General features: G+C 36.4%; 1 protein-coding gene and 1 long non-coding RNA gene across 4 annotated transcripts in view; one reads left to right on the top strand and one right to left on the bottom strand.

The window, feature by feature from the left end:
- Positions 1–17642, bottom strand: part of LOC309631832 — a 552519-nt gene that overhangs the window by 2746 nt on the left and 532131 nt on the right. The window lies entirely within an intron of this gene.
- Positions 1–17642, top strand: part of SEMA3D (semaphorin 3D) — a 209716-nt gene that overhangs the window by 86120 nt on the left and 105954 nt on the right. For all 3 annotated transcript variants that reach the window (XM_082398303.1, XM_082398302.1, XM_082398301.1), the window contains one exon: positions 10192–10352. In XM_082398303.1, the coding sequence (XP_082254429.1) occupies positions 10192–10352 (161 nt within the window). The remainder of the gene's footprint in view (positions 1–10191; positions 10353–17642) is intronic.

Below are 17642 nucleotides of genomic sequence, written 5' to 3'. Positions count from 1 at the left end.
ATCAGGGTGATGGTGGCTTCGTAGAATGAGTTTGGGAGTGTTCCTCCCTCTGCTATATTTTGGAAGAGTTTGAGAAGGATAGGTGTTAGCTCTTCTTTAAATGTTTGATAGAATTCGCCTGTGAAGCCATCTGATCCTGGGCTTTTGTTTGTTGGAAGATTTTTAATCACAGTCTCAATTTCAGTGCTTGTGATTGGTCTGTTTATATTTTCTATTTCTTCCTGGTTCAGAAGGTTGTGCTTTTCTAAGAATTTGTCCATTTCTTCCAGGTTGTCCATTTTATTGGCATAGAGTTGCTTATAGTAATCTCTCATGATCCTTTGTATTTCTGCAGTGTCAGTTGTTACTTCTCCTTTTTCATTTCTAATTCTATTGATTTGAGTCTTCTTTTTTTTTCTTGATGAATCTGGCTAATGGTTTATCAATTTTGTTTATCTTCTCATAGAACCAGGTTTTAGTTTGATTGATCTTTGCTCTCATTTCCTTCATTTCTTTTTCATTTATTTCTGATCTGATCTTTATGATTTCTTTCCTTCTGCTAACTTTGGGGTTTTTTTGTTCTTCTTTCTCTAATTGCTTTAGGTGTAAGGCTAGGTGGTTTATTTGAGATGTTTCTTGTTTCTTAAGGTAGGATTTTATTGCTATAAACTTCCCTCTTAGAACTGCTTTTGCTGCCTCCCATAGGTTTTGGGTTGTCATGTTTTCATTGTCATTTGTTTCTAGGTATTTTTTGATTTCCTCTTTGATTTCTTCAGTGATCTCTTGGTAATTAAGTAGTTTATTTTCATTTATTTATTTATTTTTTATTTATTTATTTTTTAATTTTTGTCTGCGTTGGGTCTTTGTTGCTGTGCGCGGGCTTTCTCTAGTTGTGGCGAGAGGGGGCTACTCTTCGTTGCGGTGTGCAGGCTTCTCATTGCGGTGGCTTCACTTGTTACGAAGCAGGGGCTCTAGGCAGGCGGGCTTCAGTAGTTGTGGCACACAGTCTCAGTAGTTGTGGCTCACGGGCTCTAGAGCACAGGCTCAGCAGTTGTGGTGCACGGACTTAGTTGCTCTGTGGCATGTGGGATCTTCCTGGACCAGGGCTCAAACCCGTGTCCCCTGCATTGGCAGGTGGATTCTTAACCACTGCACCACCAGGGAAGCCCTATTAAGTAGTTTATTGTTTAGCCTTCCTGTGTTTGTAGTTTTTACAGATGTTTTCCTGTAATCGATGTCTAATCTCATAGCGTTGTGGTCGGAAAAGATACTTGATACGATTTCAATTTTCTTAAATTTACCAAGGCTTGATTTGTGACCCAAGATATGATCTATCCTGGAGAATGTTCCATGAGCACTTGAGAAGAAATTGTATTCTGCTGTTTTTGGATGGAATGTCCTATAAATATCAATTAAATCCATCTTCTTTAATGTATCATTTAAAGCTTGTACTTCCTTATTTATTTTCATTTTGGATGATCTGTCCATTGCTGAAAGTGGGGTGTTAAAGTCCCCTACTATGATTGTGTTATCGTCGATTTCCCCTTTTGTGGCTGTTAGTATTTGCTTTATGTATTGAGGTGCTCCTATATTGGATGCATAAATATTTACAATGGTTATAACTTCTTCTTGGATTGATCCCTTGATCATTATGTAGTGTCCTTCTTTGTTTCTTGTAATAGTCTTTTTTAGAGAACACTACTTTTCAAAGTAGGGAAGAATATTTACCTTGCGATAGTAATGGAATGATTAAATATACCTTTTATAAGAATGGACATACCGTAATGTTAGGAGCTTGGTTGGAGGGAATGAGTTGGCATAAGAAAGCTAGAACTCTCAACTTCTATAAACAGGAATTCAGTGGAAATGTCTGAAAATGATGTTTTAAAAGGTAGTAGTACATACATATTATTTGTATATATGAAAATAAATAGAAAATAAACTACTAAATGTGTTAATATGGGTTCTAGATTAGAGGTGGACAGAGGTGGGAGAAGAGACAGATGGGCTTATATACGCCTTTTTACTTTACTTTTTGATATGTTTATACTTAACTTCGATTAATATAATTAATTTAAAAAGTAATATTGTTATAAAATATTGTTATATTTTAAGTTATTCTCACAACTCTTTGCTCTGTACATTAACTTGTGGTGATCTTAGCTTGCGGAATTATTTGCTCTTGTGATATTTGTCTTGCTATTTAGAATCAGTAATAGATGGTGTATTAAGGTATGACTTTTCTAAGTTTTTTAAAAATTAAATACACATACTAGATTGAAAACAAACTCATATTCACTTGTGACATGGTGTTTTGATTTTAAATATACCTTGAAATTTGAAAAGGGAGAAATTCTCAATACTTTGAAGGGAATTGAGAAAATAATTGTCAAAGTAGAATCTGTCTTTCCCAGAATTATCCTCTCAACTATTTCTGAGGCAGTTTATTCTATTATTGAATTGTTCTTCTGGAAATGCATCAGTTATTTATAATGTTAGCCATTTTATAGGTCAGTAGGAAAATTTATCATGGCCCAGCTTTTGAGAATTTAAAACAATTCATTCTTACTCAAAGTAAGAATTTAAAAGGGACCCATAATCGTAAATTATGAATCTCACATGTGATGGATTATATAAAGTGTCTACTGTTGAAAACTAGCCAAAGAAGAAGAAACCTGTGATTTAAATGCATGGATGTAGATGAAAATGTGATGGTGTAGAATTACCACACTCCTATTCCACATCCTGTCCTGGCAAGAATGTAGCTTGATGATTAATAGGCTTTATTTGTTCCTAATTTATGTTTCCCTATGTGGCATCATCTGATTTATTATTGATATAGATAATGTTCTGTCTAAGACCTAATGAACAGAATGATTTCCAACATTCCATTGCAGATGAGCAAATGAGAATTTCATTTTTTTTTTCTTTCTGATTTTAACTTGCATTTGCAAGGTAGGGTTAGACTTTTCACCTAGGAAAATATAATGATAATATAATATACGCCTATAATTTAGTCTTTTGTCGGGATTTTAGCTTTGAATAACATTCTTTATACATTTGATATTGTTTGAGCAGTTAGCTATGGAGACTAAAGGTACTTAAATAGAGAATAAGTGGTATGTTTGATATGGGGAAGTGAGCCATCTTGGTGACCAAGGTCTTTTCATATGATCTCAAACCTCAGAAAACCAATTGAAAGTCAGGTAGGGCCAATTTAAGATGGGTTCACTTTCCAAAGGTTAAATCCAAGAAAGAATTCTTCCCTTGCCTCAGACCAAAAGCGGGAGAGACAAATACAGGTTCACAGAGAGCCAAAGGGACTCAATGAGCCACAACATTAGAGACTAATTTTCATTTTGGGATGAGCAGTTTGCTCCCTTTACTCAATTCCGGACCCAAACTGAGAACAGGCTTTGGGGGTTGGGGGATGGTAAGGGTGTTTTGGTAGCCAAAACATTTATGGGAACTATGGGACGAAGGAGTTCCATAGAAAGAATCTTGGGAGACTAACGGTTGGCATGGAAGCCCAGGGAATTCAGAGATCAAGGGGGAGAAGCTGAATTTATGGGGAAGGCAGGAAAAAAAACGCCTTTCCTTCTTTATTTAGACAGTTTTGCAGAGAACACACTGGAGATGTGACTGTATTCAAGAACCCTCAGAACAGCCCTACTGATATAATGGCTATTTCCTTGAGGAAAAAGAGGGAGTAGGTGTGGCAAGAATTTGTGCTTTTGTGCTGAATATCCTGAGATGGTAGGGAAAGGTGACAGGGTATTTTTTGGGGGGTTGTTTTTTGTTTGTTTGTTTCTTTTGCTTTGTTTTTTTTTTTTTTTGGCAAGTGCCGAGTCCTAACCACTGGACCACCAGGGAATCCCCAAGTTGACAGGGTTTTGATCTGGATTCATTGTTGGCTGTAAGCTTTCTCTGCTGAGAAATTCTACTGGAAATTGACTTTTCTCAAAGGTGATTTTATTTTTACCCCATGAAATTCTGCCTTTAATAACTTTGATTTTCTTCTTTAAAAAAAGATCTTCCTGTGAAGTGTTCTTTAAAGGATATGGGAAGCCATTTTTTAGCTATGTAGTCTTCTCGTGAGAGAGATTGTCAACTCCACCCAGTATAGAATTTCTGGCAATAAATGCAGGAATTCAAGGGTTTGGGATTTTATTCATTTCACAGTGAATCATTGAGGAAGTCTGTGCTGCTTAATCCTAAATTTATTAGATTCAGCGTGACTGACCACTCCTTTCCTCTCTGGGATAGCGAGGAAGACTGTAGAGCATCAGGTCAAATGTTTCTTCAGGCTGAATGAACAATTATATGAAGGGACACTAAAAGCGAGATACAAAGAATTCTTTTCAGAACAAGCATTTATTTCAAATAAGAGCAGGGACTGTGGGATATTCGGCCTTGCCCTCACATGGAGGGGCATGTGGCTGTAGGTGAGGGGATTCAGTGCTGCTGTATTTTGCCACGAAGAGAAAACTGGTTTTGTGAAGCCCACTTAACCATTCTGGACCTCACTGAATTGGTAACAGAGGAGTCCAACAGGTTTATTGAGAAGATCTCCCTTTAGCTCTAATTGCCATATACCGTATTTCTGTTCTTCCCAAAGGTTAGAGGCTACCTGCTCCAAAGAACAGAGCAATGGCCTGGAGTAAATAGATGAATGACAGTTTGTTACTTGATACGTTGTCCGTTTTAACAAAGTTCAATGTTAGGTTCTAATGCCCTAGAACTCCAGGGTTGGAAGGTGATCAGAGACCGTTTAGTTTCTCTACCCACTGTATTGGCGAGAATTGTGTTATTTGGCTTTTGCTAATGGAGACACAGAGAGGAAGTTCTTTCTATTTTACTATTAAAAATATTTAACAGTCTACTACTTTAAGTACTGTTGTCCTTTGTCACAAGTATATTCTTGGGACTTCCCTGGTGGTCCAGTGGTTAAGACTCCGTGCTCCCAATGCACGGAGTTAACCCCAGGGCATGGGTTTGATCCCTGGTCGGGGAACTAAGGTCCTGCGTCCCACATGCCACAAGGTGTGGCCTAAATGAATAAATAACTAGATAAATAAAGTCTCCAGCCACTGGGAAAAAAAAATGTATATTCTCATTTTTGTTGTGGATGAGCATTTTCTCTCCACTAGGCTGTGAGGTCCATAAGAATGGAAGTTGTTATCAGTCGTTGGAGCATGTGCACAGTACCTGTGCGATCTTAGATGAGTCAGTTGTTTGCTTTCAAAAATCTAGTTTTATGAGGGTAGAGACTTACTTTGTTGTGTTAGAAATGAGAAATTATTCTAAATATGTTATTAACTGTGTGTGGGAGACATACAATTTACCTGTGACTTCTGGTAAGATATCAGCAGATGTTGATGAACTCTGGACATACTCTTCAGCAATGCACACATACATACAAATATAGGAAAATACCATGCTGTTTATAGGAGTTTTGAACCTCAGAACCAATCCTGTTGCTCTGCAGTGGTTTATTGATCATGGATTATGAACATCTGCTCTGTGTCATCATTCAATTAAAATCCATCATGTGCATGATTTCCATAGTTAAACTAGTGGAGTAAACGATGAATCATAACTTTGCTGCGTTTATTTCAGAAATAATCAGCTGTAGATTTTTCAAGAATGTATTGAGAACAAGAGTGGGAATTTGAGGGCCTGGGTGATTGAGTGAGATTACAAACTGAGAACAAGGTGATAGGACAATGAATTGCTAAAAGAACGGCTAGAAGGAGTGATTATGGTAGTTTCGGTCAAAGGTTTAGGTAGATGGAACAAAGAATGCATTTAGGACCTAGAAGTCTGAGAAAAGGTTGTATTGGTTAAGTAAGTACAGAGCAGGCCCTATCTGAATGGCATTTGTGAAGCCATTCACCCCACCACCAAAGGGGGAAAAAAAACAAGATGGAGTTTCTGTTCAAAAGGATTATAAACTGTGGACAGTCTTAAAAATCAGGTGAGACTTGCCAGTTTAAGAAAAGAAAAAATAAAGCTTTGCAATATATTGCCAAATTATTAGTCTTTAACTTGCATGAGTTTGCAGCCTGCACAGCTCACATCCATATCTGATTCCTGAAACCCTGGGAGTGTATCAGCTTTAGGTGTTAAGATTCAGACTCCGGATTTAACTTTTTTTTTCTAGGCTTTTGTTGATGATCCCGTGGAAACAAAAATGACTTTGCTTGGTTTGGCAGAAATGCAAGAAAGATAAACTGTTTGGGGAAGAGGGAACCTGTTCCAATCCCTGTCCCAAGGTCTTTTCAAAATGTGTGCATCAGCCTGAGAAATTTTCATATGTAATGCCTAAGTCCAGTTATTTAGTTTGGCTACGAAGCATCAAGCATCGGGGAAGCATGCTTTAATCGTTTTGATGCTAACATTGTTACAAGGCAACGTTAAATCATTTTAAAGTGTTAATGCTTCAGGTTAGTCACTATTTTTGCAGCTGTTTTTCCTTGTGAAATTTGTTTGAAACTAAAACCAATAGAATTAGTTATGGTAAAAGAAAATAAAGCAAATGATGACCTCGACTTTATTTTTCTCACTGTTTGCGTAGAGACGGAAAATGAGACTCAAGATTCTTAAACGTCTTCCTCTTCCCGTTAGCACTGCCATAATTCAGGGACTCACCACGTTTCAGAAACTTCTGGGGAGCCTCTCTGCCCCCATCTTTCCTGATTCTCATCCATCCTGAACACTGCAGCCAGACTTATTTTTGTAATACTCAGCTCTAGTCTCTGTCACTTTTCCTGCACAAAATACGTTAGTGGCTTTCAGTTACGTACATAGTACCCGACCTCCGCAGCCTGCCGTCTTATGCCCTAATTACCTGGAGGCATCCTCACTTCTCACTGCCCCTGCCTCTTCTCTCTGTTGCAGCCTACTGAACTACTACAATTCCCCAAATTTATTAAAGTGCTTAATTTGTCTCAGACTCTGAGATACGTGCTGGGGTTTCCAAGATAAGTAAGGCCTGGTCTTGGCCCTGAAGGAACTCATACCCCATAGTAGGAGATAACATTAAACATGCAGTACGTAAGTGTAATATACGATGGTGTATACCCTTGTACATTCTCGTACTCTTCTGCTTGGAATAAACTTTTCTTTATGTTTTTCCTGTTAAGCTTCTGTCTGTCCTTCAAGACTGTTCACAAGTATCACCTCCTTTTGTAAGGTGATGCACAATTAATTACTTGAAAGATTTGTTAGCATTTTGTATACACTTGTATTATAATTTATTGTGCTTATGTTGTATTGTCTATGCATATCTATTTGCACAGGGATCTGTGAGCTCCTTGACGGTAGGACTCAGCCATTCCACAACCTTAAGCAGCATGTTCAATGCTTAACACGTACTAGAAGCTTATAAATATTTGTGGACAGAGTAGCTTTTTAATGTTATTCCAATATTATTTTAAAAAACATAGAGCTGTTCTAATCTTCATTAGTCAGATTTAATGGAAGGTGAGATAATACTCTTTAATAGAACTCATTTGGCCCAAACCAGAGTTTAATATTCAAAGTAACAGTTAATGTTTTTTGAACTTTTCCTATTTTCAAGGCATTGTTCTAAGAACTTTATATAAATTACCTCCTTTAATCATCATGAGGATTATGAGTTGGAAAATATGACTTCTTTTTATAGATTTTATATAGAGTTTTTAAAATACATCATTATTATAATAGCTGATAGTTACATAGCACTTCCTGTGTGCTAGGCACTATTCTAATGCCTATGTTTACTCATTATTCCTCACATCTACGTGATTTATTACATAGTTTCTATTAATTATTATCCCCATTTTATAGATGAGAAGGCACAGAGAGTTTAAATTTGTTGTCCTCGATCACACAGCCAGAGTTGCAAAACTAGGATATGATGCAACTGATCTGGGCCTAAAGCTCACACTCTTGCTTATTAGGCTAAGCCATGTTTCATTTTGTAATTAACATTGCAATGCGTAGTTCAAAATAGTTGATTATAATCCATGGACACTTGAAATAGTATGGATTTATAACCTAAAACCTACTTTCCTCTATTAATTAGGTCAAGATATCCTCTTGGAAATCCCCTTACATACTTTCCATTTTGCCGGTTTCATTCTTAGTTAAACAAGGGGAAATCCCATGGGAGATACAGAATTGCGTGATTGAATGAAGGTTTGTGTGAAATGTTTTCTCTTGTTAAGGCTTTAGATCGTTATCTGTCTTGTCTGTTCTCTTGGTTCCATTCTTTCCCTTCTGTTCTACTTTGCAATCAATATGGAATATTTACTGGATATCAGCCCTGCAAAAATAGGCTTATTACTACATTTGAAGATGCTAAAATATATTATCCCATTTTGTCTCTGGTCTGAAAAACGATTAATGTTTTATTTAACTTTAGTAGAAAAATAATTCGTGTAGAGTTAAGACTTCGATCCAGGGTGCACAAAGCATGATTCATAAGTATTAATAAGACATTTATGTTTGGTAAAGCCACACTCACTTGAGAATTCAAGTAGTATCGTATCTTCTTCAGCATATGACCTTTTAGTTTGTCAAAACTAAGACAAAAAAATCTATCTTAGTGACTAAAAGAAGTAACATTTAACCATTGTAAATTAGAAAAGTAGAGTGACAGGAATTCTCAAAAACATGAAATAGTAATAAAGCCCACAGTTTATGGACGGAATATATAGGCTTTAAATTTAAGGGACTCAAATATCCATTTTACAGAGATTGAAAACTGCCATTACACATTTTAGAAGCATCTTGATGCCTGTTTCTAAGACATCGTCTCTTTTTACTTTTCTCATCAATTGATAATGAATTGCTTGAACATAATGATTTAGTCTTAAAGTCCAGTAACATATAATGGACTTTAATAAAAGTGATGAGTGATATTATTATCTTATTGGTAATTAATAGTCTAGGGTTGTACAAAATGAGAGGGTATGTTTTGTACTTGGGGTGAAACATATTGAAAAGATTTGGGCTCCTGTAAACTCAGACCTAAATTTATTTATTTAGTTAGTTTTTTTTTTTTTCGCTTTTTGGTTTTTTTGGCCATGCCACTTGGCTTGCGGGATCTTAGTTCCTTGACCAGAGATTGAACCTGGGCCCTCAGCAGTGAGAGCATGGAGTCCTAACCACTAACCCTCAGACCTAAATTTAAATAAGAATCTGTTCATATCACAATTATAACTGAAACAAAGAATTAGGCCCAGTAACAAACCAAAGAAAAATGGAGACTGGGACTGAGGTTATATTATCAGCTTTGCCACCCTAGTTTTGTGACTTTAGGGCATGTGGCTTCATCTTGATGGAATCAAACACCTCCATTTATAAAATCATGAATTTGCATTAATTGATTTTTAAGGTCCCTTCTTGCTTTATAATTCTAATTCCATCACTGGTTCAGGATCACATCTCCCTCAGAATCCATTGCTTCTTTGTTTACATCTTGCTGTATATGTGAAATAGGCACTGTAATCTTCCAGACATGGGGTCAATCTGAACACTATCAAAAGTAGAAGGGAAAAAAAATGCCTGAGATTTATCACACACTTAGTTTGCTGCTTACTTTGCATATATTGGTAATTTGATCAGTTTGCAAATCTTACTGTAGGTAGATGCTTTAATTTATAACTTAAGAAGGCAGGGACTTCCCTGGTGGCGCAGTGGTTAAGACTCCGCCTGCCAATGCAGGGGACACAGGTTCAAGCCCTGGTCCGGAAAGATCCCACGTTCCATGGAGCAACTAAGCCCGTGCGCCACAACTACCTGGACATTGCAATGAAGAGTAGCCCCCGCTCGCCTGCCGCAACTAGAGAAAGCCCATGTGCAGCAACAAAGACCCAATGCAGCCAAAAATAGATAAATAGATTTATTTTTTAAAAAGGTATTTAAAAAAAAGGTAAACAGCATTGTGAGAAATTTTGCATTTATTGCTTTTGTGTTAACATGTTTTATATTCATTTTTGATAATAAGATAAACATTGTGTCAATAAAATCAAATATAATAAGTTGCATCTATTGCTAAATGAGTATGTGCTAAAAACTGTATATTGTTTTCATATATCTAAATTGGAGCTTTCATGCTGTGTATCTGCATTTACAAAGTGGAACAGTGTGTGTATGGAGGCAAATAAAGATTTTGCTTATTCAGAATTTTTTCTTTCTTTTTATCCTTCTTTTACTTGCCCGTAGACTTGCTGCTTTCAAATAGCTGTATTCCCTTTTTGGGCTCATCAGAAGGACTGGATTTCCAAACCATTCTGTTAGATGAGGAGAGGGGCAGGCTGCTGCTGGGAGCCAAGGACCACATCTTCCTGCTCAGTCTGGTTGACTTAAACAAAAATTTTAAGAAGGTCAGTTTATTTCTATATAGTTGACTGGATGCATTTATTTTCATCTATGCCCTTTTCCTTCTCTTTTGTTTTGTTTTAAGTGATTCAGTGTCAAATGCAGTAGGTCATTTACATGTCAAAAAAGAACATGTTAAAAGAACTTATTGCCTCTGATACATGTTTTTGGATTTTTATGGATTTAAGTAGAAGAGTGAGTGTAATACTAAAACCTTTGAAAATCTGAATGAAAGGCATGAAAAGTTAGTAAATGGATACTACTGCAAAGTTTTGGATTTAAAAGCTGGAAAATGAGTTATTCATGAAATATTAATATTTATATCTGTAGCAATTACTGTAAAATTAAATTTTTATTAATTTTCAATGAACAAATAAGCATACTTAATGATAGTGTGACTCTGGTAGCATTTTAGCACTACACTGGTTTCTCCACACTCTCCTTTTATATCTGAGCAAGTTTCTTCTATGGCCCAGTCACATTCAGATAGTGAAGATGAATAATGCCTCACTTGTGGGCTCATTAAGAACAATCTTAGCACTTAAAAGAAATATATACTAGTTATTCAAAACCCATAAAGCAATTGCTGTTGTATCCTACATTTTCAACTAGCACTGTGATACCCAAAGAAAAGACTGTCACACTGTTTTATCAATTATTGTTAGCCAGTAATTTAGTAAATATCAATATCTATGCAAACAAAAATGGATACAAAGACTACAAGAGTTGAATGACTGATGAGAAGACATAATATTTGACCTATTCTGCATCTATGAGGTAACTTTGTTTTTTCTTTCTCTTCTTTGCCAGAAGAAATACTACTGCAAAAGAAATACTAGGAGCCATTTCAAGCTTTCAGGTCAATAGTTCCCAACACTGAGTTAATAGAGACTTCTTCCCATTCAGAGTTTTTTGTAGGTCATTCTTGGACTTTGAAGCTTCATATGGCGTTCACCTACAATGACCACTTTAACTTAATCCTCTAATTTTGAGTTATTAAAATAACTAAATATCGGTTCAGTTATTTGAGTATTATCAGCGCTCAGGTCTTCAGTCTACATAGGCAAAATATTTGTCACCATATGTGTTACTATCACTTAATGAACACATGCATTAGAAACAATGTTTTTGCTCCTCTAATCATTTAATTTTTAAGTAGTTGTTCCACACATTTTTGAGGTCCACCAAAGGAAAAGGAATAATTTTTTATGAATGCTCAGGTATGATAAAGAAATAATCTTTGAATGCAAATGTATACGCATGCATTCCATGTAATATGGGTTTCTAGAAGAATAATGAGGGCTAAAATATTTCCAGTAGTTGTTCTTGACTTGTGTTAGTCCAAACACACAAACTCATAAGGTTATCTTATTTTTTTTGGAATTATTATTATTCTGCAGCCTAGATATTGTTTACAGTAAGGTGGAATAAACAGCTGATTATGTGCTAGAATTTGAAACACTTGTCCTTTTATTCTGCCATTATAGCTCCATTCCATTTATTCTTTTTTTTTTTAACATCTTTATTGGAGTATAATTGCTTTTGCTTTACAATGGTGTGTTAGTTTCTGCTTTATAACAAAGTGAATCAGTTATACCTATACATATGTTCCCATATCTCTTCCCTCTTGCGTCTCCCTCCCTCCCACCCTCCCTATCCCACCCCTCTAGGTGGTCACAAAGCACCGAGCTGATCTCCCTGTGCTATGCGGCTGCTTCCCACTAGCTATCTATTTTACGTTTGGTAGTGTATATATGTCCATGCCACTGTCTCACTTTGTCCCAGCTTACCCTTCCCCCTCCCCATATCCTCAAGTCCATTCTCTAGTAGGTCTGTGTCTTCATTCCCATTTTGCCCCTAGGTTCTTCATGACCTTTGTTTTTTTTCTTAGATTCCATATATATGTGTTAGCATATGGTATTTGTTTTTCTCTTTCTGACTTACTTCACTCTATATGACAGACTCTAGGTCGATCCACCTCACTACAAATAACTCAATTTCATTTCTTTTTATGGCTGAGTAATATTCCATTGTACATATGTGCCACATCTTCTTTATCCATTCATCTGTTGATGGACATTTAGGTTGCTTCCATGTCCTGGCTATTGTAAATAGAGCTGCAATGAACATTTTGGTACATGACTGTTTTTGAATTATGGTTTTCTCAGGGTATATGCCCAGTAGTGGGATTGCTGGGTTGTATGGTAGTTCTATGTATAGTTTTTTAAGGAACTTCCATACTGTTCTCCATAGTGGCTGTATCAATTTACATTCCCACCAACAGTGCAAGAGGGACCCCTTTTCTCCACACCCTCTCCAGCATTTATTGTTTGTAGATTTTTTGATGATGGCCATTCTGACTGGTGTGAGATGATATCTCATTGTAGTTTTGATTTGCATTTCTCTAATGATTAATGATGTTGAGCATTCTTTCATGTGTTTGTTGGCAATCTGTATATCTTCTTTGGAGAAAACTCTATTTAGGTCTTCTGCCCATTTTTGGATTGGGTTGTTTGTTTTTTAGATATTGAGCTGCATGAGCTGCTTGTAAATTTTGGAGATTAATCCTTTATCAGTTGCTTCATTTGCAAATATTTTCTCCCATTCTGAGGGTTGTCTTTTGGTCTTGTTTATTGTTTCCTTTGCTGTGCAAAAGCTTTTAAGTTTCATTAGGTCCCATTTGTTTATTTTTGATTTTATTTCCATTTCTCTAGGAGGTGGGTCAAAAAGGATCTTGCTGTGATTCATGTCATAGAGTGTTCTGCCTATGTTTTCCTCTAAGAATTTGATAGTGTGTGGCCTTACATTTAGGTCTTTAATCCATTTTGAGTTTATTTTTGTGTATGGTGTTAGGGAGTGTTCTAATTTCAGTCTTTTACATGCAGCTGTCCAGTTTTCCCAGCACCACTTATTGAAGAGGCTGTCTTTTCTCCACTGTATATTCTTGCCTCCTTTATCAAAGATAAGGTGACCATATGTGCATGGGTTTATCTCTGGGCTTTCTGTCCTGTTCCATTGATCTATATTTCTGTTTTTTGTGCCAGTACCATACTGTCTTGATTACTGTAGCTTTGTAGTATAGTCTGAAGTCAGGGAGCCTGATTCCTCCAGCTCCGTTTTTCGTTCTCAAGATTGCTTTGGCTATTCGGGGTCTTTTGTGTTTCCATATAAATTGTGAAATTTTTTGTTCTAGTTCTGTGAAAAATGCCAGTGGTAGTTTGATAGGGATTGCATTGAATCTGTAGATTGCTTTGGGTAGTACAGTCATTTTCACAATGTTGATTCTTCCAATCCAAGAACATGGTATATCTCTCCATCTATTTGTATCATCTTTAATTTCTTTCATGAGTGTCTTATAATTTTCTGCATACAGGTCTTTTGTCTCCTTAGGTAGGTTTATTCCTAGATATTTTATTCTTTTTGTTGCAATGGTAAATGGGAATGTTTTCTTAATTTCACTTTCAGATTTTTCATCATTAGTGTATAGGAATGCCAGAGATTTCTGTGCATTAATTTTGTATCCTGCTACTTTACCAAATTCATTGATTAGCTCTAGTAGTTTTCTGGTAGCCTCTTTAGGATTCTCTATGTATAGTATCATGACATCTGCAAACAGTGACAGCGCTTTACTTCTTCTTTTCCGATTTGGATTCCTTTTATTTCTTTTTCTTCTCTGATTGCCGTGGCTAAAACTTCCAAAACTATGTTGAATAATAGTGGTGAGAGTGGGCAACCTTGTCTTGTTCCTGATCTTAGAGGAAATGGTTTCAGTTTTTCACCATTGAGGACAATGTTGGCTGTGGGTTTGTCACATATGGCCTTTATCATGTTGAGGAAAGTTCCCTCTATGCCTACTTTCTGCAGGGTTTTTATCATAAATGAGTGTTGAATTTTGTCGCAAGCTTTCTCTGCATCGATTGAGATGATCATATGGTTTGTCTCCTTCAATTTGTTAATATGGTTTATCACATTGATTGATTTGCATATATTGAAGAATCCTTGCTTTCCTGGGATAAACCCCACTTGATCATGGTGTATGATCCTTTTAATGTGCTGTTGGATTCTGTTTGCTAGTATTTTGTTGAGGATTTTTGTATCTATATACATCAGTGATATTGGCCTGTACTTTTCTTTCTTTGTGACATCTTTGTCTGGTTTTGGTGTCAGGGTAATGGTGGCCTCGTAGAATGAGTTTGGGAGTGTTCCTCCCTCTGCTATATTTTGGAAGAGTTTGAGAAGGAGAGGTGTTAGCTCTTCTCTAAATGTTTGATAGAATTCACCTGTGAAGCCATCTGGTCCTGGGCTTTTGTTTGTTAGAAGATTTTTAATCACAGTTTCAATTTCAGTGCTTGTGATTGGTCTGTTCATATTTTCTATTTCTTTCTGGTTCAGTCTCGGAAGGTTGTGCATTTCTAAGAATTTGTCCATTTCTTCCAGGTTGTCCATTTTATTGGCATATAGTTGCTTGTAGTAATCTCTCATGATCCTTTGTATTTCTGCAGTGTCAGTTGTTACTTCTCCTTTTTCATTTCTAATTCTATTGATTTGAGTCTTCTTTTTTTTTCTTGATGAGTCTGGCTAATGGTTTATCAATTTTATTTATCTTCTCATAAAAACCAGGTTTTAGTTTGATTGATCTTTGCTATCGTTTCCTTCATTTCTTTTTCATTTATTTCTGATCTGATCTTTATGATTTCTTTCCTTCTGCTAACTTTGGGGTTTTTTTTGTTCTTCTTTCTCTAATTGCTTTAGGTGTAAGGTTAGGTTGTTTATTTGAGATATTTCTTGTTTCTTAATGTAGGATTGTATTGCTATAAACTTCCCTCTTAGAACTGCTTTTGCTGCATCCCATAGGTTTTGAGTCGTCCTGTTTTCATTGTCATTTGTTTCTAGGTATTTTTTTATTTCCTCTTTGATTTCTTCAGTGATCTCTTGGTTATTAAGTAGTGTATTGTTTAGCCTCCATGTGTTTGTATATTTTACAGATTTTTTCCTGTAATTGATATCTAGTCTCATAGTGTTGTGGTCGGAAAAGATACTTGATACGATTTCAATTTTCTTAAATTTACCAACGCTTGATTTGTGACCCAAGATATGATCTATCCTGGAGAATGTTCCATGAGCACTTGAGAAGAATGTGTATTCTGTTGTTTTGGGATGGAATGTCCTATAAATATCAATTAAGTCCATCTTGTTTAATGTATCATTTAAAGCTTGTTTCCTTATTTATTTTCATTTTGGATGATCTGTACATTGGTGAAAGTGGGGTGTTAAAGTCCCCTACTATGATTGTGTTACTGTCGATTTCCCCTTTTATGGCTGTTAGTATTTGCCTTATATATTGAAGTTCTCCTGTGTTGGGTGCATGAATATTTACAATTGTTATATCTTCTTCTTGGATCGATCCCTTGATCATTATGTAGTGTCCTTCTGTGTCTCTTGTAATAGTCTTTATTTTAAAGTCTATTTTGTCTGATATGAGAATTGGCTACTCCAGCTTTCTTTTCATTTCCATTTGCATGGAATATCTTTTTCCATCCCCTCACTTTCAGTCTGTATGTGTCCCTAGGTCTGAAGTGGGTCTCTTGTAGACAGCATATATACGGGTCTCGTTTTTGTATCCATTCAGCCAGTCTATGTCTTTTGGTTGGAGCATTTAATCCATTTACATTTAAGGTAATTATCGATATGTATGTTCCTATTCCCATTTTCTTAAGTGTTTTGGGTTTGTTATTGTAGGTCTTTTCCTTCTCTTGTGTTTCCTGCCTAGAGAAGTTCCTTTAGTATTTGTTGTAAAGCTGGTTTGGTGGTGCTGAATTCTCTTAGCTTTTGCTTGTCTGTAAAGGTTTTAATTTCTCCATCAAATCTGAATGAGATCCTTGCTGGGTAGAGTAATCTTGGTTGTAAGTTTTTCTCCTTCATCACTTTAAATATGTCCTGCCACTCCCTTCTGGCTTGCAGAGTTTCTGCTGAAAGATCAGCTGTTAACCTTATGGGGATTCACATGTGTGTTATTTGTTGTTTTTCCCTTGCTGCTTTTAATATGTTTTCTTTGTATTTAATTTTTGATAGTTTGATTAATATGTGTCTTGGCGTGTTTCTCCTTGGATTTATCCTGTATGGGACTCTCTGCGCTTCCTGTACTTGATTAACTATTTCCTTTCCCATGTTAGGGAAGTTTTCAACTATAATCTCTTCAATATTTTCTCAGTCCCTTTCTTTCTCTCTTCTTCTTCTGGGACCCCTGTAATTCGAATGTTGGTGCGTTTAATGTTGTCCCAGAGGTCTCTGAGACTGTCCTCAGTTCTTTTCATTCTTTTTTCTTTATTCTGCTCTGCAGTAGTTATTTCTACTATTTTGTCTTCCAGGTCACTTATCTGTTCTTTTGCCTCAGTTATTCTTCTATTGATCCCTTCTAGAGAATTTTTAATTTCATTTATTGTGTTGTTCATCATTGTTTGTTTGCTCTTTAGCTCTTCTAGGTCCTTGTTAAACGTTTCTTGTATTTTCTCTATTCTATTTCCAAGATTTTGGATCATCTTTACTATCATTATTCTGAATTCTTTTTCAGGTAGACTGCCTATTTCCTCTTCATTTGTTAGGTCTGGTGGGTTTTTACCTTGCTCCTTCATCTGCTGTTTGTTTTTCTGTCTTCTCATTTTGCTTAACTTACTGTGTTTGGGGTCTCCTTTTCGCAGGCTGCAGGTTCATAGTTCTTGTTGTTTTTGGTGTCTGTCCCCAGTGGCTACGGTTGGTTCAGTGGGTTGTGTAGGCTTCTTGGTGGAGGGGACTAGTGCCTGTGTTCTGGTAGATGAAGCTGGATATTGTCTTTCTGGTGGGCAGGTCCACGTCTGGTGGTGTGTTTTGGGGTGTCTGTGGCCGTATTATGATTTTAGGCAGCCTCTGTGCTAATGGATGGGGTTGTGTTCCTGTCTTGCTAGTTGTTTGGCATAGGGTGTCCAGCACTGTAGCTTGCTGGTCATTGAGTGAAGCTGGGTCTTGGTGTTGAGATGGAGATCTCTGGGAGATTTTCACCGTTTGATATTACGTGGAGCTGGGAGGTCTCTTGTGGACCAGTGTCCTGAAGTTGGATCTCCCACCTCAGAGGCACAGCACTGACTCCTGTCTGCAGCACCAAGAGCCTTTCTTCCACACAGTGCAGAATAAAAGGGAGAAAAAATAGAAAGAAAGAAAGAAGACAAAATAAAATAAAGTTATTAAAATAAAAAATAATTATTAAGAAAAAATTTTAAAAAGCAAAAAAAAAACGAAAAACAAAAAAAGAAACGGATGGA

This window comes from Balaenoptera borealis (assembly GCF_965194805.1).
Source record: "Balaenoptera borealis genome assembly, chromosome: 7".
Taxonomy (NCBI): domain Eukaryota; kingdom Metazoa; phylum Chordata; class Mammalia; order Artiodactyla; family Balaenopteridae; genus Balaenoptera; species Balaenoptera borealis.
This window is presented reverse-complemented; position numbering and strand designations above follow the sequence as displayed.